We start from the raw sequence: 25,016 nt of genomic DNA, 5'->3' as shown, positions 1-25,016 counted from the left end.
CCAGTGAAGTGCCCAAAAGGCTGCAATATGTAATCTGAGTCAGCAGAGGGCTATTGTGGGTGTTTTGCAATAAAAAGTAATTTAAGGCCAGGAAGAGAGTTAGCGTTATGAGGAGGTAGAGTCTCTAACATTCCAAAATCCCACAGGGTTCCATGACTACTTTAAAAATATTTAAAAGAACCAACCCAAAAAAAAAAACCAAACAAACAAACAAAAAACCAGGATCTGTTGCACACAACCCAACATGGAAAGCCACTTGCGTTAAATATGTGGAATACCACACTCAAAATAAACACATGGCAAAGTATAATTAATGTATTTGCTTACTGCTTTTTAAAAAAAATGTATACCCAGGCTGAGAGAGATTACATCTACGTACCAGATTTTCACAAGATATTTGTTGCTGAAAACAGCAGACATTTTCAGACTATACACTGTTCTGCTTGTTTTCACAATGGAGATGTAGTGTTTGTTAATTAAAGTGAGTGAATGAGGTCCTTATGTAAGTTGCTGGTTTAATAGTCTTAGTGGCAGAGTCCCCCACTTACACAGAGAATGGCTGCAGTGTGAGTCATTGCAATGTAAGCTCCCCTACCCTGTCTCATCAGCATGCCCAAATCTAGAAAGGGTAGGACCACCACTTGGGGCAGAGGATAGTTCAGCCTCTATCCGTATTCAGTCCTGGGCCTCCTATGTGGCTGCCAATAGTGATGCTGGTTTTATGAATGTGGACACCAGGCTGCTAGAATATGAAATGAGACCAAGAGTTCATTTCCAGGACTTCATTGAACAGCCATCAAATGGTAATACCTGTCCGTCACTATTGCTGGCGTGAGCTGGATTTCCACCACTGACCTTTAGGAGAAAGGCTCAGAATCTCATTTCCAAAACTCAGTCCTCTGGTTCCCCTTTGGTTTTTTTTAAATAATTGAATAGTATCTATGTTTACTACTTAATTGAATAGGGTAGCAGAAGAGTGTAACTATTGTATGGTTATAGATCTGGGGTAAGATTGTGCTTTGTGGCCTCACGCTTGGCAAGGTTGAATAACTCTCTCTGAAAATGTCATGCGAGACGACTAGGGAACTTGTATGTGATTTCTACATGCTTGAATGGGTGAGAGCTGGGGAAATGCAAAATACACAATCTCTGTTTATATTAGTATTGCAAAAAACAGCCAAACCTGGAGGTCAAAAAGCCCCATTTTCCTGAGTGCTATTTGAGGGGCTGGTACATTGCTAAAGCCAGACAAACAGAAAACACAGAGAACCTTACTTGGCAGGATAATAGGGAAGTCAGTCCTTTTGAGAACAAAAGAAATTTGAGTTGCACAAACTGACCTGAAAGCAGTTCTACATCCTGTAGTTTGTTTTGGGCTGAGACAATACCACTAGTGCTAACTGAACTTGGAAACTAACCTATGAGACGATTGTTGGTTAAAGACAGACACACTGAGCCTGCCAGAAGATGCCAGGCAGAGAAGTTGTTAGCATCTGGTTAAAAACGCAGTTGGGTAAGACATCTTAAAATGCTAGCTTTGTCATCAGTGTGAGTTAGATGGACTTTTCAGCTAAGAATCCTAGACAACATCCCATAATTGTAATTCAGCTTCTCGCCCTCCTACTGACTAGGGGGAAGAGTCTCAGGGGTCTCTCTCAAACTGCTGGTTCTCTTTATTGTGTTTTTCTAATAAATTTGCTTTCACTTAAAAACTATCAGCATGTAGTTTGGGGAAACTGTTGTGCTGGTTTGGAGAAAGATGAGCACTGCTGGTTGTTCTAGGAGAAAGGAAGCTGTCTTCTGAGCAGTAGTCACTGGTGCTCAGTGCAAGTGATACATTTGTTAGTGCCAGAGTCCCTTATTCAGTACATTTGTCCCTTCCTCAGTAAAAAAGCAACACCCAAAGGGAGTTCAAAGGAAGGGTGTGTGTGTGGAGAGAGGATGTGGGGGAACCTGAGTGAAGCATCAGGAAGATGCACATGGGAGAGGGTCCAACCCCATAAAAAAGTTGGGGAATGAGGAAGAAAATTAAAGAGATTCATTCCCTGGTAAATTCTGGAAGAGCAGCTGTAAGTTCCTGCATTTTAGGAGATGATGACATTTCAAAACAAGCGTTTTATGCTCTAGAAGTCAGCTTTTTTATATGGAATGCTCTGTTATAAAAAACTTCCTAATGACAAGTTAAGTTCTATTGATAAAATAGTTCCTGAACCAGACAAGTCAACGCACCATAACCACTGGGCTCTCCTCAAACTTACAGTTCCCAGAGGCTCACTTTGCCCTGCTGCCCCCCTACTCCCATCCGAAACTCTCGCCATCTGTGCCTTGCGGGGTGAAGGAGGGCTGAAGTTCTGCAGAACAACTCTGATAGATACTCCTGCCTCCTCTTTCATTGTATTGAGGAGGCGGCTCTTCAGGCCACTGCTGCAGATCTCCTGCAGGCCTGTGCCCTGGGCATACACTCCAGGAAGCTGGGGTGGGTGGGGATAGTGGCTATTTAAGGCTGCCAGTTTCAGGTGCCCAGCATCATGTGGTCAGCTCTATAGTGGGCTGGGCTGGCTATAGCTATCCTCTCTCTGGCTTCTTCTCTGCAAAGCTGCCTCTGGTGGCTAGCGGTCATATGGGTGACTGAACAGCAGGAGCAGCTGCAGCATATGGCACAGGAGCTACCAGCCAAACAAACAGGTCGTGGTGCTCATTTGGGGAAGAAACATCACTGGGCAGGGAGAGGCAGGGAGTACAGAAGGAAATCAGAAGAAAGCCCACTTTATCACCTGTGGGGGTGTTTTAACAGTTCCTTCTCCCACCAGACATCACCCAAACTCTCCCGACTCTTCTACAGGCCACGTGTGCAGACTCTCACCTCCACCCAGGCATCATCACATCCCTTTCTCATGGGCAGAGCAGGTCCGTCCCTTTCAAGAACACCCCTCTGTGGCAGCATCTGGCACCACACTGTGCCGTACATCAGTACTAAATAGACACTACGGAATGTCTGCGCTGCATTAGTACCTGGTGGAGTATCATTGGAGATCCTAGGTCTCTAACTGCTAATTAACAACTGCCCCTGCTACTGATCTTAGACGGAAAAGACAGAAGTGGCATCCAGACAAAGCAAGGGCACAAAGGGTTATTACCCCAAAAGGCACTAGGAGGAAAATGACATAAGCTGGTCCTTTGGAGTTACAGCATATCTATTTTATATGCCTGCAAGCATATAAAACCTGTAATTCATGTTTTAAACAAATTCCTGAAATCCTATGCATATTATAGAAGAGATCCTGAGCTCTAATAAACTGGTGTACTTATGTTGGATCCTTAATATCAGATTTTTAAAATGTTTCATGTTGGAAGGGCTGGAAGGAAATGAGGACCAGACACCATTGATCTCTTTCTCCCCACTTCTTTAAGGGCCCGTGTGTTTATACTGTAAACAAATGGCAAGTTGTTTTTCTTAATGCACATGTACTGACGTGTGGATTGAAAACTTTCTTAATGATTTATCTGAGCTGATGGTGAATGTCACGTGAGTCCAATTCCCCCTGGTGTCCTGACCTCCAGAAAAAGTAAACATGTAAAAATGTAATCCTAAACCTCAGTTTAATTGCTTTAAAACTTAAAACAACTAAGGTCAGTTGATGAAGGCAAAAAGATAAAGGCAGATCATTCAACAACAGCATTAGACATATTGGCCTTACCTTTCTCGTTGGGCTGCTTTCTTCTGTCTGTGATGGGGCTCTATTCATCTGAGGATGTAATTCAATCTCAGATACTTGTTCTGTCTGTAACAACAAATCAGTCACCGCTACACCCAGAAAATGTCTAGCAATCATGTACAATAAAGACAATGAAAGCAAACACTAGACACAAAAGAAAAGTTACTTTAGCAATTTAACTCTGAGGGGGAAGTTATGGTGACAGCTAAGTGAATGACACACATCTTTTGTATATTTTTAATTAAACCATTTCCCCCCTTTATTGTGATAAGAAAACAAGAGAAAACTTTTTGTGAAAAGCTAGAAATGGTAACTTCTCTGAACATAAATGGCCTGCTACCCAGGAGTCTTTTCTAGGGTTTGGTTCCTACAATATAACACACAGAGCTCTTCCATTATGAGAAAAGAAAAGCCACAGCAACAACTACCAAGGTCAGGGGTGCAAACTGTCACTGGATCCTGAAGACTCCAGTTGAAAAACTGAATAGTAATATGAATATATAATGAGATCAAATGATATTCAGTGGGAGGGAGGGGTTTACAGGGGAGCCTCTGACTGTGGGTGCTAAGGCCTAGAACAAGAAAATGGGAACTACTGCAAAAGTTGTGATGATGTCACTTTATATACAAGGTATAGAAGGAGACAAATCTACCACCTTCCTGCCCTAATCCAGCTCCAAATAGAAAATAATTGCAACAGCCAAAGCACTTCCAAAGAAAAGTCCTTAAATGTATCAGGCTAAAAATTCTAAAAATTCAAACCGGGGGTTACTGTACTACAGCATGCTCACTTCTCCAAAACAGTTAGTTTCTGTGAGGTTAAATTTAAAGGGTTAAGTCCTGGCTCCTCAGGCGTCAATGGCAAAACTCCCACTAACTTCAGTGGTGCCAGGATTTCACCTAAAGCCTCATACCAATAATTTATCAAGTACGGAATAACCTATTCTGCTATTGCTGACAGACTCTTGCTGAGAGACTTTGGAAGCAATAACAGTCCCTGCATTATCACGATCTAGTGCAGTCAAAGTTACTTCAATGCCTCTGGTTCAGCACAACCCATAAATCAAACAATGTCAGAATTATATATAGATTATAAAGTATTTGAAGAGGGACTTCATCATACCACTTCTACTCCCTTCACAACAGAAGCACGATGGAAGCTCTGTCAGGTTTGCTAGTGCTTTACAACTGTAAGGGGTAGAACTAATGCTAGGAGAGGGATTTGTGATCCTCCTTTAAATGCATATGTAATTCCTCAAGACAGAAGGGAAAATAAATGCCATGGCTGACAAGATTTCCCTTTTCCTCCTTCAAGTATGGTACATTTGAACAGCAAAGCAATGCTAAAAAGAATTTGCCAGGGGGCCAATATTTGGTACTACCATTTTGACTCAGAAAACCTTCCAGGTATTGCTAGGCTGAGATTTTAACTGAAGGCTCCTGACATACAGAGGAATGAAAGGGGGAAAGGCCACTCTTTGCTGAATCACTAAAATAAACGATTTAATTATTTTTTTAATACAACATGTCTCTTTGTTATCCAGTGAAACAAACAATCGATTCCCTACTTTCCAGAACCATTTCTTATGTAACTGAAAGAAATTCAGAACCAAAACACAGACTTCAGTGGCTTGGCAACAGCATATCGGGCAGGCACTTCAGGCATATAAATTCTAATGAATGATCTTGGGACAGCAGAGCTCAAATGCATCACGGAAGCAATGAATTTGGACACTGGTGAAATGAAAATCTCCGCCCTCACCCACATTCCTTTGATAAAGGGTTGATTCACAGAGAAAAACCAATGATGATGGCCCCAGAGGGAACTATGTGGTATGTCCTCCTGCTCAGAAGAAATGTACAGAAGGGGACCACATGTAACTGAGTGAGAAAGGAAGCAGGAAAACAGAGTAAAAGATGCTCGGAGGATCGTTTGAGATAGAAGGAAGAGATAACCAGAGAAGCACCATTTGGCTCTGTCTACCGATTAGATTTTGGCAGGTGCAAAAAGGATCATACTTCAGTTGCAAAGCTACAGAGCTTTATTCTCCTCATCCCCCTGCCACTGACTGCCTTCAAATACGAACACACACACACACACAGGTTGGGATCTGCAAAAGTGCTCAGCTCCCAATGAAGTCTCACTGAAGTTAATAATGGGAGTAGAGTTAGACTTCCTTTGAGCATCGCAACCTACAACTAAACTGATCAAAACAGAAAGACCTCACAGCAGAACAATGTTACTTAAAATAAAATTTGTAAAAAGAAAGAAAAAAGTACCAGGTTTGGACACCATCAGATGCAGATATCAAATCAAGTGTTGATGCCAATACTAAAGGATAAGATTTCAGGATGTCCTGCCAATCTGATGCCACAGCATTTTTTATGTTTATTGGCTATTTGAGTGCCTTGGGCATAGGGCACCCATTAAAACAACAGCTTCAGTGATTGCAGGGCTACATTTCTATTGTACTATTCGCTGCTGTCAAAAGCCATCGGTGTTGGTACTGCCCTGCCTATTCATTTGTGATCATGACGATCATACCCCAGTGTGGAATGCGAATCTGACAATATAACTGGGCACGACTAACTAGAGAGGTCAGATGGTTAAATACACAGATTTTATAAAAGAAAGGAATCAGTTCTGGTACAGGAGCTGATGTAAAATGAATACAAACCACTGGCTGTCATGTCCTTAAAGTGCCACCTAGTGGCATTTAGAACAGGTCATTACTGTGTTTCTCAGATCACAGGACGCACAAGAGATGCATGCATATTCATTGGCTTGGGACTGATCTGGTGGTTCTGAATTCATTCACAAGGCAGGCAGATAACAGGCTACACTGGAGACAGCATGTATGAACTCTTCTGAACTTTCCATTTCCTCTTATAAAAAGGAAGCCTAGTCTATACCTAAATGTTTTCCTAACGTAGCTACATTAGGTGTATGAAAAAAAAATCAGCCCCCTAACCAACATAGCTATGCCAGCAAAAGACCTAGGATAGAAGCAGTTATACCAGTAATAAAGTCCTTTTACCAGTATTGCTTATTTTGTTCGGAGAACTGGTATAAGCTACAGCAGCAAAAGCATTCCCCCTCACTAGTCCCACTCAGATTTTAAAGGAATAGTCGTACAGCCAACGGGTGTGTTACTTTTTCATGAGCTGCCTCTGTTGGGGATTTCTCCTTTGAGGAAGATCCAGAGAAGAGGTACCAGTCAGGAGGGCCTGGGCAACACCAGAGACACAATGTACCTCAGGGGATTCATGGGATTTAGGAGCCAGACCTCTTTCCTCATGGAGGGGCAATCTCTCTCTCCCCAGTAAAAGAATGCAGAGGATACTCCGCAAGAAGCAGCTACAGGTATTCGTCCATGGGCATGACCTGGTCTAAAGCTATTTCAGAAACGGTGTGCCATTTATAATGGCAACTTTTTTCTTTTGGCTGGGGATTTTCCCCCCATTCATTTCAGTGCCTTCACCTTTGGGCCCTACATACCAGCACCTGTCCTGCTTCCTGTGGGCTGAGTGCAAGTTGCTCCAGAATATGCCACAACGCCACTCTGAGCAGCTGCTACAGAGTATGGGGAGAAGGTGATCACTGACGAGCAATGTGAGGTGTGCTCCCTCTATTCTATTCCATTCTCTAGCTCTTTTATCAAGCTCATCAGGAAATACCTGGGCACCCCTCCTTCTTCATTCCGGAGCTGAGCAACACGCTGTGATTTTACAACTCTATGGTATGAGGAATTCTTCCTTGGTGCTAAAGACTTCACTCTTTTACTGTGGAGTCTGAAAGTCTTCAGCATGTAAGCACCACCGTACAACTTAAATGCAAAGCCTTGTTTACACATGAAAGTAGCATCACTTTAACGACATTGGTATAATTAAAGCACTGCAACCTACTGAATGCGGATGCAATTAGACCAGGGGCGGGCAAACATTTTGGCCTGAGGGCCACATCGAGTTTCAGAGATGGTATGGAGGGCAGGCTGTGCCTCCCCAAACAGCCAGGCGTGGCCCAGGACCCCCCCCCCGCACTTCTCACCCCCTGACACCCCACCCCCCGGGACCCCTACCCCATCCAACCACCCCTTCTCCCTGTCTGCCCCCGGTGCCCCATCCACCCCCCCCGACTGGCCCCCCAGGACCCCTACCCCCATTCAACCCCCCTGTTCCCCACCCTCTGACTGCCCTGCCCCCTATCCACACCCCCGCCCTCTGACCACCACCCTGAACTCCCCTGCCCTCTGTCCAACACCCCCCTGTTCCCTGCCCCTTATCGTGTTGCCTGGAGCACCGGTGGCTGGCTGCACCGCCGCGCAGCACAGAGCACCGGGTCAGGCCAGGCCCTGCAACGGCGCTGCCCCAGGAGCTCGCAGCCCCACGGCCCAGAGCACTGTGCCGGCGGCGCAGTGAGCGGAGGCTGCACGGGAAGGGGGACAGCAGGGGAGGGGCCAGTAGCGAGCCTCCTGGGCCAGGAGCTCAGGGGCTGGGCAGGAGGGTCCCACGGGTCAGTTTGCCCACCTCTGAGTCAGACGGATAGATAAGCTATACTTGTATAAGGCATCTTTAGACTGTTATAATTGCGTCCACACAAGGGGTTGTACCAGTATAGCTATTTTGGTTTAAAAAAAAAAAATCACATCCCTAACTGACACAGTTATAATGGTTCAAAACCTGTGTGTATACCAGGCCTAAGACTATACTGTTTTGGGAAAGAGCAACAAAAGACTAAACAAAAGACTAACAGCACCGTACTCTTCTATTTCAAAATTCTTCAGAAGCCTCACTGCTCACACAGACCAATGTACAGCAGTTCATATTCCAAAGAGATATTCCTCCTATGTTCCTCAGCTGCACATCATATTCATATTTTCTGGGGATACTCTTACCCTCAAAGCAGGGGTTTAAATCTGACTAAGAAGCTTCCATTCTAGAGGAATGTACTAGCAAGGCTCAGATCTCAATCTCCTACTGAGCAATCATACTTGTAGCTCAGCACCTAATAATAAGTTTTCCCTAATGGACAGAGAAGAGGACAGTGTCAAGGCCCCTGCTTTTTATTCAGACATTCTGTGACCCTGGGCCAGTCAGCCATAACCTCTCTATTGTTATCAGTAACAACATCTATCTGATGGGTTGTTGGAAGGCTTGCTTAATTGTTTAGTACTTTGAAGTCCTCAGATGGCAGGTTTAGATAAATGCAAAAATTACATTATTTTACATTTCATTTTTGTTTTTAGGTTCCGGTCCTCACTCCTCAAGCAAAGCAGGATTATACACAGATTCCACCCTCACTTTGCTAGAAGGAAGTGCATGATTGACCTTCCAGAGCAAAACAGATAACACACTTCATATTTCTGTTATATTGAAACATTTCTGCTGGAGAGAAATACATATGGAGGGCCTGATCTTGCCAACACTTACAGGAGTGCTGGAACAATTTGTATAGTGAGTGTGCTGAGAGCTATTGAACCAAACTATAAACCCTGTATATGATGGAAACCACTTCAAGCCAAGGGGTGTGGCAGCACCCCTCATTCCAGCACCTATTAACACTTATGCACAAGAGAAACTTTGCACATATTAACAGGTTTCAGAGCAACAGCCGTGTTTGTCTGTATTCGCAAAAAGAAAAGGAGGACTTGTGGCACCTTAGAGACTAACACATTTATTTGAGCATAAGTTTTCGTGAGCTACAGCTCACTTATGCTCAGATAAATTGGTTAGTCTTTAAGGTGCCACAAGTCTTCCTTTTTTTTTTTGCGAATACAGACTAACACGGTTGCTACTCTGAAACACTATGCATCCGATGAAGGGAGCTGTAGCTCACGAAAGCTTATGCGCTAATCAACTGGTTAGTCTCTAAGGTGCCACAAGTCCTCCTGTTCTTTTTGCACATATTAGTAGCCCAACTGAAGTCAACAGGACTATTCAAGTGAAAAAAGCTACCCATATGTGCAAAAGTGTTCACAGGATCACCAGATGCTTATCACCTGTAGTGCCACTTCTTTAATTTACAAAGAGGAGAGCGCAGAAGAGCTTATCTGTAAGGTGAAGTGGACTCTTAAACATGCATTATACTCTATCGGATACTAATTATACCTTCTGTCAATTATAAGTAGGTTAATTTTGAGGGACAGCTTTTTCTCCTTTCTATATGTTCACATTTTTGTGTTTCAAATCAATTTTTCTGTTTAAAGGCTATTCCCAAAAAACCCAAGCCTTGTCCCTTCAGTTTCGGTGACCCTGGTATATACCACATTGAACTGTCAATTCTTTCTACAGCTTGTTACAAAAACTGTAAGCAATAAGGCAGAAATAAAACAGATAGGGATGCAAATGCAACAAGTTGCCAAGATCTTAGAGTGCTGACGGCTTTCTCAGCACTGTGCAATCCTGAAATTTTGAAAAGCGCTTTTTTAAAAAAGCTATCTGAGAGTTGGTGATAAGGTTTGGGGAAAAGGCAGTAAATATACACAAAGTTGCCACAATGTTCAACCAACTGCAATAATGCATGGGCCCAGATGGAAACATTAACAATCTGCTTTAATACTCCACTTTCACAGAACCATATTAATGTAAGCTGGAAGGGGGCATTTGCGCTCTGTTAGAGACACAGGCATATGATTCTCATTTTTAAAAAACTTCAGCAAAATACAAAATTGGTTTTTTTTTAATAATTTAAGATATTTGTCTCCCTATGGTAACCACTTTAGAAAAGGTTTCACTGCATTTGTCACTGAACCCCAAAATAACTTATTAGATGTGCTGGTCACTATCATTTTAAACCCTTTTTATTTTTTTTGGTCTGGCTATTCTGGATTTAAGATATAATTTTCCCTGATAGAGGAGGATAATCCACTTGTATTGTATTCAAAGTGACAGATGGCAGAATATTTCATACTACAGACGATTTATAGTTTTATTATAGTCACAGCCTTCTTTAGCATCTAACACATTGATTATACACCATATGTTAATCCACAGCACATAGGGTGGACTATATCAATCCTTTATAAAACAATTACTTTTTTCTCATACAATGTTTGTATATACAGGCTAAAAAGGGGTTTACCATGACTTAATAACGTAAGAAAAGATTGGCTCTACCTGTACCACTCTGTATGCAGGTACTAGGTTGCCATAACCTCAATACATCCTTTTGATTTCTAAAACAAAATTGTACCCGTCTAGCGCTCTAGATGTCCTGCCAGCACTTACAATCACATTCACAAATGTCAGCAAGGTTCAACACAAAAAAGCACACCAATTAGTCTAATGTTTAAACAAAAATACAGCCACAATAGAATAATAGAAACAAATCAACATATTCTGTCCCATTCACTCAATACCTTTACTTTCCCTGAATGCCTGAGCAAACAGATAGGTCATGCTAGGTGCCCTAAAGGTCAGCAGACTTGGACTATTTGGAACCAAAGGGGTGGGAGGAGAGAATTCCACATTCAAGGGACCCTCACAGAGATTATCCTGTTGACAGCTCTTTTTTAAATTCTGGTAATATTAAAATGGAATGAATTTTTTTATTCATCACACATGAAGGAGCCTGGTTCCAAAGACCATTACCTTCAGCAGAATGACTTATTGATTTCAATGGTAATTGGATAGTTGATTAATAATTATTTAGACTCTGATTCAAGGATAGGGTTAGATAGCAGATATCATTGCTAACATTTAAAAAAGGAATAGTGTGAAAACTTTAAGGCATTATCCAGTACCAGATTACATTTTCAGATCTAAACATACTAACAGTTGTAAAAATAATAATGTCTCAATTTTCAAATGAAATAATTGCAAATCTATTTTTTTTTTTTTTTTACTGACTGTTCCTGACAAGCCTTTTGTTCAGGATTCATTTTTGCACTACAACAGCTGATGTTATCACAGCTACTGAGAAAAGATCTGCACGGATTTAGGGTTTGTAATGTTATGAGCAGTTCCAACAGATACCTGGCATCCTGATCTCAGCAGTAAAATTAGAAAGAAATATCTTTTCAACTATTTTGCTTTTAAAAATTACAAATACAAGATTGTACGCTCTCTTTGTCTATGTCGGGGTGGGCAAACTATGGCCCAGGGGCCACATTCGGCCCTCCAGACATTTTAATCTGGCTCTCGAGCTCCCACTGGGGAGCAGAGTCCAGAGCTTACCCCACTCCAGCCGGGGAGCGGGGGTGGGGGCTTGCCCCTCTCTGCACAGCTCCTGGAAGCAGCAGCATGTCCCTCCTCCAGCTCCTATGCATAGGGGCAGCCGGGGGCTCTGCCTGCCAGCCCCGCAGCTCCCATTGGCTGGGAACCATTTTGCTTAGTTGATTTTTAATTTCATCCCTACTCTCCATTATTATTAGCATGGATCCCTGCTGCCACTAAATAACATGTATTTTGTTTGTATACACTGGCCAGATTGTCTCCCTAACCTTCTGTTATTATTAACTGTTTGTATTATTGTAGCGCCTAAGAGCCCTAGTCCTGGACCTGGACATCATTGTACTTGGAACTGTACAAACACAGAACAAAGAGATAGTCCCAGGCCCAAAGAGCATAGAGCAGCAGGTACTGGACAGTCTAGTTAGACTGATTCTATCCCTCCTTAATAACTGATCCTTTGAGCTACCAGTTATAGACACAAGAAGGAGGAAAATTTGCAAAACACGTTTATTCCTATATCTAAGAAAATAGTGCAGGAGGAGTATGTACAAAAACCACCACTGGATTTTATACAAGATAGCAGTGGAACTACATATACCCAATATTAGAAGGAAACACACTAGATCTGTAGATGGAAAATACTTCAAAATAATTTATTAGCCAAAACAGAAGACTAGCCTTTGTCTAAATCTGAAAAAGTCTTTCCAGCAAACTTTCACAGTGACTTGGGAAAACCTGGATTGCCTTTAAAAAATACAGAAACACAATATTAGTGAATGAAGGTAATGCAGCTGATGTAATATATTTGGATTTTAATAAAGCATTTGATACGGTGTTTCACAAAATCTTACAGGAAAAATTAATTCAAATTGGCTTACAGAGGAAAAAGGAGATGTGGACTGTAAACTGGATAAAGAGACCATAAACAATAGCTTAGATACCTCTCTATGCTACAGTATCTAAGCACTGATGAAAGGCAAATTTATTTATTGCAGTTACCACAGGAACACTGAGATTAATTTCATAGCATTAGGAAAATTTTTCGTGAAAACTATATTGAAACAGGGGTCCATTGTGTGAACTGGTACAGATGAGGATTTGGACTCAGTGCAGACTGTGACAACAGATAAGATCACAGAGGATATGGGTTACAGTAGTTCCTCAGGGAATGTCAAGAAGAAGTAAATGCATGGTTAATCAACCAAATCCTCAAGTTCTATAGATAGATGACAAGGATGCATGCACACCCACAAATGTATCTATGGGGCTACGAGTCCGGAGGAACAAACCCAGCTGCCATTTCCCCCATTACTGGCTCACCCGAAGACAACATTCCCAACTCCTTAGGCCCAGGAGAGGGCCTGGGAAACAGAGCCGGTTTAAGGCAATCCAGTGCCCTAAACGACAGCTCTGGGAAGCACCTCCAGAGCTCTGCCCCCATGGCTCTGTGCCCAGCCACACCCCTCCCCATATGAAGTGATGATAACAGAAACCTCTTTCCCCTCCCAGGCAGCGACAGTGGTATGATGATCCTTTCTACACCACAGGAGAAGCAAGATGGGCCCCCCTGCCTCCTAAGAGGCAGGAGTGGCAGCTGACCCCCTCCCCCACCACTGATATTTACCCCAATAACCAGGATATATCTGCTTTGGTTGGTGGGCAAGGCCTGCTGCATTCTTCTCCTTCTGCTACATGCAGAGTCCTCTGCTGGGTTGGCCTTGTCGGGGGCACACAGAGCAGCAAGCCTTGGAGTCAACAGCCTATTTTGATGCATGGGACAGTGCACATCACTTAGAGCTGTTGTTTCAAGCTGTCTGCAGATTCAGGCAAACATCTCTGTATCGGTTACATTTGGGGGGCATACAATTTCAAAATTTTCTTCCCAACTATGAAAGCAACTTTCCTTTTTAAAAAAGATAAGAACTGAGATTCAGATGTAATCACAAGACTCCAGGGGCAGAGGTCTTTGGCATAGGCCTATGGTGCCTTTGTAGGGTGGCCAACTTTCTAATTTGTGAAAACTGGACACTGAGTGCCGGAACTTCCCCTGCCCCCTGCTCCGCCTCTTCCCCCGAGGCCCCGCCCCCCAGTCCTCTTTCCATCCGACCATCACTCGCTGCTCTCTCCATCACCCTCTCCCTGCCAGCTGAGCAGGGCTCTAGGGGTAGAAGTGTGACTGGGGCAGGACATTGGAGAGAAAGCCGGGCTCTGGGGGTGAGTAACTGGGCAAGATGGGGGAGGCAGAGCCAGGCTCTGGAGGTGGCGGGGTGACTGGGGCAGGGTGGGGGAAGGAAAGGCATGATCTTGGGGTGGAGGAGTGAGTGGGGCAGGATGGGACAGGGAGAGCAACTCTCGGGGCAGGACCAGGGAGCCGCCAGTACCTCTCTCTGTGGGAGCTGTTGCTAAGTGCTCCTCCAGGCTCCAGCGGCAGTAGCTGCTCTTCCCCCCGCCCCCAGTGGCGGAGGCAATTACTACAAGTAACTGGACTTTTAGTGTCCGGTCAGCACTGCTGACTGAACACTGCCAGGTTCCCTTTTCGACCGGACTTTCTGGTCGAAAACTGGGCACTTGGCAACCCTATGCCTAAATCCAGCCATGATGGGTTTCATTTAATAGGAAACAGGGTACTTTGCCTGGAAAGCAGGACCAGGGTTGAGGATACCTGTGTCAGCCACACATTTTATTAAGTGTACTATAACCGACCAATGGCCCAATCCTGCTTATCCACCATTTAGCTAAGGTGAACTATAAGTCAATAAATAACGTGGTGGGTTGGATGTGGGCAGAGTGTGATGAATTTGTGACATAACTAGAAGTGTTTAGTGCTATAAATTACTGTGTTGTTTCAATAATATAGTGAGGTTGACTGCCTAGGAAGTACTGGCAGGAAGAGGGAAGTCTAACAAAAAAGCTGAAACAATTTCTGAAAACTACAAAAGTATGGGACAAAAGTTAAAGCTCCATTTCTACATTGTTATTGATTACTCTCACACAGGAGCTTCTTTCCAATTAAAATATAATTACTAAACTTCTATCCTACCATAACTTGCTGATACACAACAGTGCCTGGAGTCCAGTGAACCCCTTAATTTCATTCTATTAGTATGTCTTAACTGCACAGTTAAACTGGGCTCTTACTAGGCTTTAGCCCACACTCCCCTACCATCTACACAGGAAAACCTCTGACCCAGTCTGGAGAGTCTTTAAGTCTGGGCTAGTTTACACAACTGTGAGGTGGATTAGAACTTGAGCTCCACTTTCACTTGGGTTGGAACCCTCTCACTTTGCAGTGAGAATACCAGCTAACTCACTCAAGTACTGATAGTCCTCAAACCTTTTCTACAATTCCCCCTGAAGGTCAAAGTTCTCCCACGACTGACTGGGAAAGAATCCTAGAAAGTCTCAACACAAGGAACCATGGACTATGCCCCCAGAGCCACATGGGTGAATGCAGAAACAGCGAGGATGCAGTAACGCGGATTGGGTTTTCCTGTGAGGACTCTCACCCTGGACTAGGCTAAGGTGGGTGCCAATCACCCAGGTTAACTGTGCAGGGAACACATACCCTAAACACCTAACCAATCCTAGCTACCTCCCAGTCATCCATGGAAAACTCCAGTTTCAGAATAAATTGTTTCCATCTTCCTACACTCCAATTGATTTCCAAAATAATGTCAAAATAATCACACCATAAGTATGCACAAGTAGTGCAGGGCAGCCTAAAAAATACTTGGGATATTTCATTCCCAAGCTACATCTGTGAATCAGGGTACTTAGCTATATATGGATATTGAAATGTTAAGGCAATAAAAAGGATTTCCAATAACACTGTAGAAAATTAGTTGAAACAGAAATTTAAGAAGAGCAAGATAAGTCCTAAAACAGGTAAAAGCTGAATATGTCACGCTGGTTTCAATGTTTTACTTCAGTTCTTCCTGATCCTGCCTCTATTTTGAAAACAGATTGGCTTCGCTTGAATTTATTCATGCTCTTTAAGTCAAGGGCCCCATTTGGGTAATGTAATCCATATGTTTGTTATAGCTGTACTTGCAATGATTAAGGATCAGAGAAGTTGAATTATGAACCCCATCCTCTATATACAATCTTGACCATTTAAAGGCACATTTTGATGACTAGGCACAGAAGATGTGAGCAAGGATGCAACTGACATGGTCTAAAATATTATTAAAATTATTTTTCAATTCAAAGTCAAAACAACAGTATTCTGAGAAGGCAGAAATATCTTTTTTAAAAAATCCTGCTGTAACGCCTTCCCACCCCTGATAATTTTTACAAGTGTCAGATGTTTCTCCAACACTACATATTTTGCAAGGAATAGCATATTGTACTGGGAGAGAAGAAAGCATCAGGAACTTTACATTGGAATCACTGTTTACAATTTTAGAGCGTACCTGTTCTTTTAGTCTGAACTCTGCATAGCTGGATTTGGCCTGTGCAACAGGCTCGGTATTTGTGACATGGTGAGGACCCTGCTGGATATGGAAATACATATATGAGTGGCTCCCCGTTGCATGGTCAGAGAGAATAAAATCTATCACATGCTGAAAAAATAAGCAATTAGCAAAAGTATTACCTGTAGCACTGGTTTGATCCTCAAGAAAAGGGTTCTGTTTTGCTCATTTGTTTATTTTCCAGACGGGGTGACAGTAAGACTTTTGAGTGTGAAAGGGTACAGTGGAGATGGAGATGCAGCTGATGATGGAAGTGATATGAGGGAGGCAGGAAGCAATAATTCAGAGTAGAAGGGGGTGCGATGAATAGACACTACTTACAGGATATTAGGCAAAGCAAAGCTTTGATGGATGCACTAAGGTGCACGGCTAAGGTTGTAGTTGGATCAAAGAAGGCCTAAGGAAGCAATCTATATAATCCTCCAAACAAAGGATTTAGCAAACTCCAAAGATAATTTAGAGGAGAAGGGGATGGAGAGAGAATTGTTGTTTATGACCCAGCAAGTGGAAACCTTCCCTTTACAGAATAAATGCCCCCAGCCTACCATTAGGGGGCACTATGCTGCTGGAGATTCTGACTTTTATTTGAGACCTAAAACTGAAGTCCTGACTGCTGATGGTCGACTCAAAGATGCCAATGCACTTTTTATGTGGAGTAGGAATGTTAGCTCTACAGTGGTCAGGGACTCAGTTCTACATCTCAGCTGAAAGATTAACATATAAAATAAATTGCCATGTAAGGCCAACTGGAGCCAATGGTATAAATGAATAAAACAGATAGACATTTTTATAGAAGAGGATTCAGAGAGGTAACAAACAAGGAAGTGAGGAAGCAATCACTATGATGGGTCTTGTTGAGCTAAATGGCCTTTCCTTATCCATCATTCCTTATGAACTAAAGAACCTACACATAGTACATTCCTTGGGATGACTGCTCATGATTAGATCCATTTGCTTTACACAATGGTTGTGTGACATTGATGAACCAAAAGTAAGTAAATCACAGCATGCCACTAAATAATGTAGCTAATGTGGGAGTTATTTCTTTTTAGCATGACTTTTCACACTGATATGTAATATATCATAATGTGATATGCATTTGCTCCCTGCACTGCCGCCTTGACAGCGTTTGCACCTTGAAAAGCAAGAAATAGGCTAGGAATCAAACCTGTGCCTTCCAGATAGCAAACACTACCATCAGACTAGCCTTATGGCACAGCTTGTAAATTACAATGTTTTCTACTGGACATACACAGCTCCACAATGATGAGCTGGAAGGAGTCCATAGTACGACATCATGGCATACTGGATAGACAGACCAAACAAAGATAACATTATCCATACACAAAAAGCCTGACATTGCAAAGCATTCTACAGATGAGTATTAGCTTTATAATGAGAATGGTTAGATATCCAAGCTTGCATGTATTTATTACCACAGTATAAAAACAACCACCATCACCCACCACTGTACACCAATTATCCACATACTGAAATTCTGTACATACCTGTGATACAAAAGGCCTAGGGGGCAGGGCAGGTGGTGGTGGTAACCAACCTGACTTCACAGCTGAAATGAGAGAGAAACAAATAAAATTAACTAATAAAACTAAAAACTAGACCAGTGGTTTGCAAACTTTTTGAACTGAGCCCCTTCTTTGAGTTACAATTTTTGGATGCACCCCCAAGCCAGACAAAAATAGACACATGCAAAAGTATGCTTGATAGCCTACTCGTAAACCTAACAGAGACCTTGACACAACTTTAATTAAATTACCTACACCTGTAAGTTTCAAATACACAGACACTTACCAATTGCACAGCCAAGGCTTCCTCAGCAGCAGGCTGCTTATACCTTGCAGCCAGGCTGCACCAGTAGGGCAGAGCCGATACCTGTCTCTCTGCCCCTCCCCACCGGGTTTTCCAGGTGTGGGAAAGCATGTGCCACTGTGTCTCAGGGTGGAGCCAGCGCTGGGCACAGAAATCAGCATGGTCGCAGCAAATGTTTACACTGACCCATAGTCTGGGTAGCCTGCTGAGGTAAGTCAGGAGGGGCCCCTGTGAGAGCTGGCCTGGGCCCCACCATGTGGTGCTGGCATGAGCCACCTGGCATCGCCGCTCACCCCCCAACCCTGAACATTCCTCCATTCTCTGTGGCATGCCTCCCTGACAATTTGAAAACCTCAGAACTAGACTATTTTCTCTGATGACTGTCAGCGAACAGGTGGTTTTCCACATTTTTAATGATGAAAATCAAACTGGGTCTCAACTGAACACAAATCTTTGCAAACACTGTTTGAAACCTCTTCCTGCTACAGCACACCCTCTGAAAAAGACCAGAGATTTAAATGCTATAAAAAGCTTACTGTTAAAGTAAAAGGTAAAGATATATTCAGTCAGCCACAAAGATATATACAGTCAGCTGAATGCAGCTAAAACAATTTGACTGTAGTTAAAGTATAGAGCTGGGGTGAAAGTCTACTTATTCTTAGGACTCTGTTCTTTGTCATTAACATTATTGCCTTTTTAAAGAACTAATGCAGTGTACTAATGTAGACATTAGGGTTTGCTCGAGACAAAATACACTGACAAGTCACAACGCCCAGTCAGAGAAGAAAATATCCCCCATGGAATTAGAATGGGTGCTTAAACGAAGCATACAGAGATCAGTTTTAGCTTTGATTTGGTTTCTTTATTTTGGGGGGGGGGGGGCTTTGAGAGGAAAAAAGGATTTTAACAGTCAATTTTGGGCCCCTTTGGTAATGTAACAAAGCAACATCGTGCAATCTTTCATTCTGAGCCAGTGAACGGAGTTGGTAAGAACTATGCGGGCCATCCATTGTAATTCTCAATCTGGCTCTCGTTAAATCCCTAAAACCCATCTCAGGGCAGAACTGCAGGGAATATGAGGCTTTGTAAAGGCAGCTGTGATGAGAAGGACTAGATTAACCCATAGATATCAAGCGAGTTTCATCAAAGTCTTGAGTGATTTTCCCTTCTTGAGGCCCCTATGTTGTGTAGCCTTCCCACCACTTGCCTTTGAAAAAATACGAGTCAGCCTATCTCAGATTTGTGTTTATTTGTAAAGCCTAAAATGTAGCACTAAACCAACAATAAAAATAAAACAGCCCTTTTACTATAATAGTGCTAAACAAGGGGTTATATATATACACACACATCTATTTTTAGTTTTATCCATATTCTAAAAGACTACACAGACCATTACAAGTTACAGCATAGCCATTTAACTTATTAAAATGTATTCCATCTAAAATTTTCCAGAAGTTTTCCCTAATGCAAACCTGTTCATTTCCTTAAAAAAAAACAAAAAAACAAAGATCTGAAGCACTAAGGCCCAGATTTTTAAAGTTATTTAGGCGTTGTTACACTCAGTGTCGCAATAATGGGACCTACACTCCTAAGTGCCTAAATCCCTTTTGAAAATGAGATTTAAGTCCCTAAATCAGTTAGGTATTGCAATGCTGAGTGCAGCGACGCCACAGTCGCTTTAAAATCTGGACCCAAGTACACAGAGATGTTAGTGTAAAAATGCAAGGGTAAAACATTGAATACAGTTGTATTGGCTAACTACAGCTCAAAAGAGGTGTGTGACACACAAGATGGAAAAAACAAAGAAGTGCCAAACAGGGATGCAGAACTATTGAATCCTAATTTAGGTTACCTATGGAAAATGCTTATATACTGAAGGTATAAAAGACTAACCAAAGTCACAAAGTATCCAAACAGGCAGAGATTAAGTTACTAGGACCCTTCACCCCATTTAGTCAGCTACCCCACCTCCCCACCCCAGCGTCTCCCACCCGCTGGCGGCCCTGCCAATCAACTCCTCCCCCTACCTCCCAGCACCTCCTGCCCACCGCAATTAGCTGTTCCACGGCGTGCAGGAGGCACTGGGAGGAGAGGGAGGAGTGGGAATGGGGGGCACTTGGGGGAGGGGACACAACTGGGCAGGAAGAAGTGGGGCAGAGGCAGGGCCTTGGGGAAAAGGGTGGAGTGGGGACAGGGCGTGGGGCTGAGCAGGGGTTGAGCACCCCCAGGGAAAGGAGGAAGCCAGCACCTGTGCTGTCTTTAACCTCAACATTGCTCCAGAGAATACAGCATCTAATATATATTCTGTATCGCCCAACACCCATCACTCTATCCCAGTGATACGCTTGATCCTCAGAGAAATGATGATATTCTATACCAAGGAAATTAGTTTGCCTAACAGGGAAAGCATGTTCTGAAGTTGCTCCCAAGCTCAGAACTTGTACTTGGTACCCCACAACACTGCCAGAATGGTCCACACAACCTTCCTTATTAAAATTACTTCACACTGAAGTGGTCAAGTAGAGCACAGAGCATCTTATTTCAGCTTTTAAAATATGCCACATTTGAGAGTTTAGTATTTTAAGCTAGTGAGATACTTAACCATGCGAATTTGACCCAGTTTCCTCTTTTTTTAATCCTACAAATTCTAACTTAAGCTATTCATGAAATATTCATAAAATCCCTGCTGTTTCAGAACATCTATGGCCTGTCGTTAGAAGGAAATCATGCTTATGTTAGCACAATTGCCAGAGAAGATTTGGAGTCAGCTGACTTTTGAAAAGTAATAACTTCTTATAAAAAACATGCATTGTTTTTTCCCAAAGAGGCAATGAAAAGTGTGTTAATGACACACTTAGGTGTCATTCCCCTAAAAAACGAGCATGCTATAAAACAAATACATTTTTGCACATTTCAGCAGCTGTCCCGTAATTGTAGATGACTCTGGAAGGACAGCCTTTCTTGGAAACCAGTCTACACAGGGTTTGTCAGTGTTGGGTTCTGTCTGTTAAAGATGGAATTGTTGTGTGTTCTTTGGAAGTATCAGCTAGCACAGCAAACAGTTCTTTCCAAGGTGAACACAAATATCAGGCTTCTTTCATAGAAAACGGCAGCAAGTAACTGGAAAAGAAGAGGTTACTTACCATAACTGGATGTTCTTTGAGCTATGTGATCCCTATCTGTATTCCACTGGGGTTACAGATGCGCATCATATGCCCTGAGAAGGAGAATTTGAAAGTAGTGTCCACTGATTCATACATGCACCCTGACTCACCTTGTGCTTCCGTCTGAGGCGACAAAGGGTGAGGCGAATTGACCACGTCTCCAGTTCCTTTTCCACAGTGAATCTGACAGATCCAAAGCAGAGGAGAAGGAGGGCGGGAAGTGGAATACAGATAGGGACCACACATCTCAAAGACCCTCAGTTACAGATAAGTACCTCCTCTTCTTCTTTGAGTGATCCTCCCTATGATATTCCACTGGGGGTGACTGACAAGCAGGACCTAAGTTGGAGGAGGGTGCAAGGATGGGGATGGAAGGGTCATGCGGAGAACCACCGTGCCAAAGGAGACATGCACTGCTGAGTCCTGTAACAAGGCATACTGTGTTGCAGATGTATGGACAGAACTCCATGGGGCTGCTCTATGTATGTCTATGAGAGGAACATGCCGTGGTCATTGCTTCAGGTCTAGTGGAGTGAAGCTGTACCCCTGTGGTGGGAGGTATGTTCGACAGCTGGTAGCAGAGTTTAATGCAGCCAGAAATCCATTTGGAGATTCTCCAGGTGGATATGGCCTGTCCCAATTCTCTCTGCTACCACAACAAACAGTCTAGGGGACTTCCTGATTGTTTGTGTTCTCTGCAGGTAAAAGGCCTGACCTCATCGGACATTGAGGGAATGGAGTCTACATTCTTCTGCAGACACATGCAGTTTCTGGAAGAAAACAGTAAGTGAATGGATTGGTTAATATGAAACTGGGAGATCACCTTTGGTAAAATTTTGGGTGTAAGCATAAAAAGACCTTATCCTCGTGAAATACTGTAAATGGCATGTCCACCATTAGAGCTCTGAGTTCCCCAACTCTTCTCACTGAAGTGATAGCAACAAAAAAGGCAACCTTCATGGAGAGGAGGGACATGGATCAAGACATCATTGGTTCAAAAGGGGAGGTTGTTAATCCCAATCCTTGTTGTAATAAGGCGTTCAGTTCTTGGGTGAAAAAACTGTCATGAGAGTGGTCCCCAAAAGGGGATGGGGCAAAGGGTCTTGGAGCATTACAAACTCAATCATATCTCCAAGGCGGATGATATTCAGCACTCATTTGTCCCTTGTTATTGCACTCCAAGTGTGAAAAAAAAGTGCTAAATAACCCCCGAAAGGAGTCAAAGGGTCGTGAGGTGTTAGGCTCACGTGGTTGGCAGCTCTTGAGCTCACATCAAGAAGTTACATCAAAAATACCTCTTGGTTTGGGTTGGGTTTGAGACTGAAGCCTGAGGGAGGTCCCAGAGAAACGAGACCTTTGGACCTTTTGTCGCTTGCATGGAGGTTCATAGGGTCTATGTTGGTAAAACTGTGGAGACCTGTACCTCTGTGTGGATGACAGGCAGTGGGACTTTCATTTCGAGGCAGAAGTGTAGATGTCCAATGAGCAAAGAGTAGCCTTAGAGTCTTTTAGTGTATGCAAACACTCATTTGTCTTCTGGTTAAAGAGATGGGATTCATCAAAAGGGAGATCCTCTATTGTGTTCTGGACCTCCCTAGAAAAACCAAAAGCAAGAAGCCAAGACTCGACACAACACGATGGTTGTAGCCATGGCCCTGGAAGAAGCATCAGCTGCATCCACTGTGGATTGTAGGGCAGTTCTGGCTATGAGTTTCCCTTCCTTGCCAAGGGCCTGAAAACGGGCATGGTCTTAGCAAATTCCTCTAATTTAGCATAATTCAGGAAGTCATACTGAGCCAACGCCGCTTGATAATTGGCTGTCCTGAATTGTAAACTGGAGGAAAAGATTACTTTTCTCCCCAGTAGATCCAGACACTTCCCTTCCTTGTCCGCAGGTGTGGATTGAGTGTGTTTGTTGTTTAGCCATTTCTGCAGTAGCCTGAACTACCAGTGAGTTTGGAGCTGGGTGGGAGAAGAGGAATTCTGAGCCTTTGGCCAGGACATAGTAGCATCTCTCTATTCCTTTAAGGGTGGTGGTACATGTGTCAGAAGTGTGTCAGACTGTCCTGGCTGGCTCCAGTATGGCTCCATTGATTGGTAGTGCTAATCTTGTCAGTCCCAAAGCGTGAAGAACGTCCAGAAGCTTATGCTGAGTGCCTTGGATCTCTTCCAGAGGAATGTGGAGTTCCCCCCACAATACCCTGTAAAAGATTTTGAAATTGAAGTCATCCAGTAGGGAAAGGGATGATGTAGTCACAGCTTCGTTCAGCGATGAGGATGGGAATCTAGCTGGCTCCAGCAGAACTGCCAGAATTGGGGTATAAAATTCTTCCCCTGTTATTGGATCCATGGGCATGCCTGATGGATCCCTCAGAGGAGGGGTGGGGGAGAAACAGGTGGCGACTCTTGAAGACTGGGTGGGCTCCAAAGGAGGATACTGTGCTCAGGGTCGCCAATAAGGAGGATCAACAGGAGGTTGCAGGAGTCCTCATGGCGTGGGGCACCAGTGGCTTCTGGGAAGGTGAGGAGGTAGTTGCTCCCATGGATGTCAGTCTACGTGATGGAGTGGTGTGGTAGAGACGGTTCTTCCCCCAGTTCCAATTCATCAGAAGAGGAAAAGGCGGACTCCGGTACCAATAGCAGTACCATTGGTCAAAGAGCGCATGACACATGTGAGGAGGCCATACCGTAGGCATATCCAGTGGCAGGGACTTGAGTTCTCTGTAAGTGGGAGGACCAAATGGAGGAAGAGACTCTGGATCCAGTAAGGTGAAGCCATCTTGGGGTGCAGTCACATCGGGATCTCCCTAGTTTAGCGGGCACTCTCTCTTTTCCAGTTGCCAGTAGCAGCGCTGAAGTCTTTCCTCGTGCAGGAGGGTCTCACGTTGTGTGAAGTGCCAGAGATGGCAGTATGACAGTTCACCGCCCGGAACCCGCGGATCCCATTGTTCATGGGTCTTCATCTCATGCCTGTGGGACTCGGAACATGCTGTGTTCCCTTGGGCTGAGCTGGTGGAGGGAATGTCCAGTTTCTCTGATTTGGAGGAAGACCTAGTTCCATGCTTATTGGAGTGCTTCCTAATCTCCCGACTAGGCTCTGCCATTGGGCCTTTGGGGGTGGGTCCATCAGCACCGGAGTCAGACATAACAGCAGGAGGCACACTCCTTGCTGAATCAAGCTAAATGTACAGGGGGGGTTCCCCGACTTGGGTCTGAATGTGGTCTCATGGCCACCTCCATTTGATGCCTCCAGAGACAAAGTGCTTAGCCTTCTTGGGTGCAGCTGGGAAAGGACTGGTAAATACCGCACATAGCCGCGGTGTGAGCTTCTCCCAGGAAGTAGAGGCAGCATTGGTGTTTGTCAGTTACAGAGAAGGATTGCGGGCAAGAAGCACAGAGTTTGAAGCCCGGAGTTCTGCAGGGGGCAGGGGCAGGTAAATCCCCCAAGTCTGCTCTAGTCTAACTGTTAAAACTAGTAACTACTAAAACTAGGAAAGAAATAAACCCACTAAAACTACAGCTAAAACTGATAAAACTATTTGTAACTGTAATTATTAAAATTGCGTCAGAGACCATTACACTGAAGGCTCCGACCCGGACCATGTGGCGCTGAGAAAGAGCTGGAGATATGGTCAGTCCGCCCCGTCCTTTTTTCCCTCAGA

General features: G+C 43.6%; 1 protein-coding gene across 8 annotated transcripts in view; it reads right to left on the bottom strand.

The window, feature by feature from the left end:
- REPS2 (RALBP1 associated Eps domain containing 2) overlaps positions 1 to 25,016 on the bottom strand; it is a 144,424-nt gene that overhangs the window by 7,242 nt on the left and 112,166 nt on the right. For 4 of the 8 annotated variants that reach the window (XM_073356118.1, XM_073356140.1, XM_073356169.1 and 1 more), the window contains 3 exons: positions 17,869 to 17,930; positions 16,301 to 16,381; positions 3,699 to 3,782 (listed from right to left, as the gene is read on the bottom strand). In XM_073356118.1, the coding sequence (XP_073212219.1) occupies positions 3,699 to 3,782; positions 16,301 to 16,381; positions 17,869 to 17,930 (227 nt within the window). The remainder of the gene's footprint in view (positions 1 to 3,698; positions 3,783 to 16,300; positions 16,382 to 17,868; positions 17,931 to 25,016) is intronic. The other 4 variants (XM_073356161.1, XM_073356179.1, XM_073356189.1 and 1 more) reach the window with 2 other exon arrangements.

The sequence above is a fragment of the Lepidochelys kempii genome, chromosome 1, assembly GCF_965140265.1.
Source record: "Lepidochelys kempii isolate rLepKem1 chromosome 1, rLepKem1.hap2, whole genome shotgun sequence".
NCBI classification, from domain to species: domain Eukaryota; kingdom Metazoa; phylum Chordata; order Testudines; family Cheloniidae; genus Lepidochelys; species Lepidochelys kempii.
Note: the sequence above shows the minus strand (reverse complement) of the source record. Positions and strands in the feature narration are given on the sequence as shown.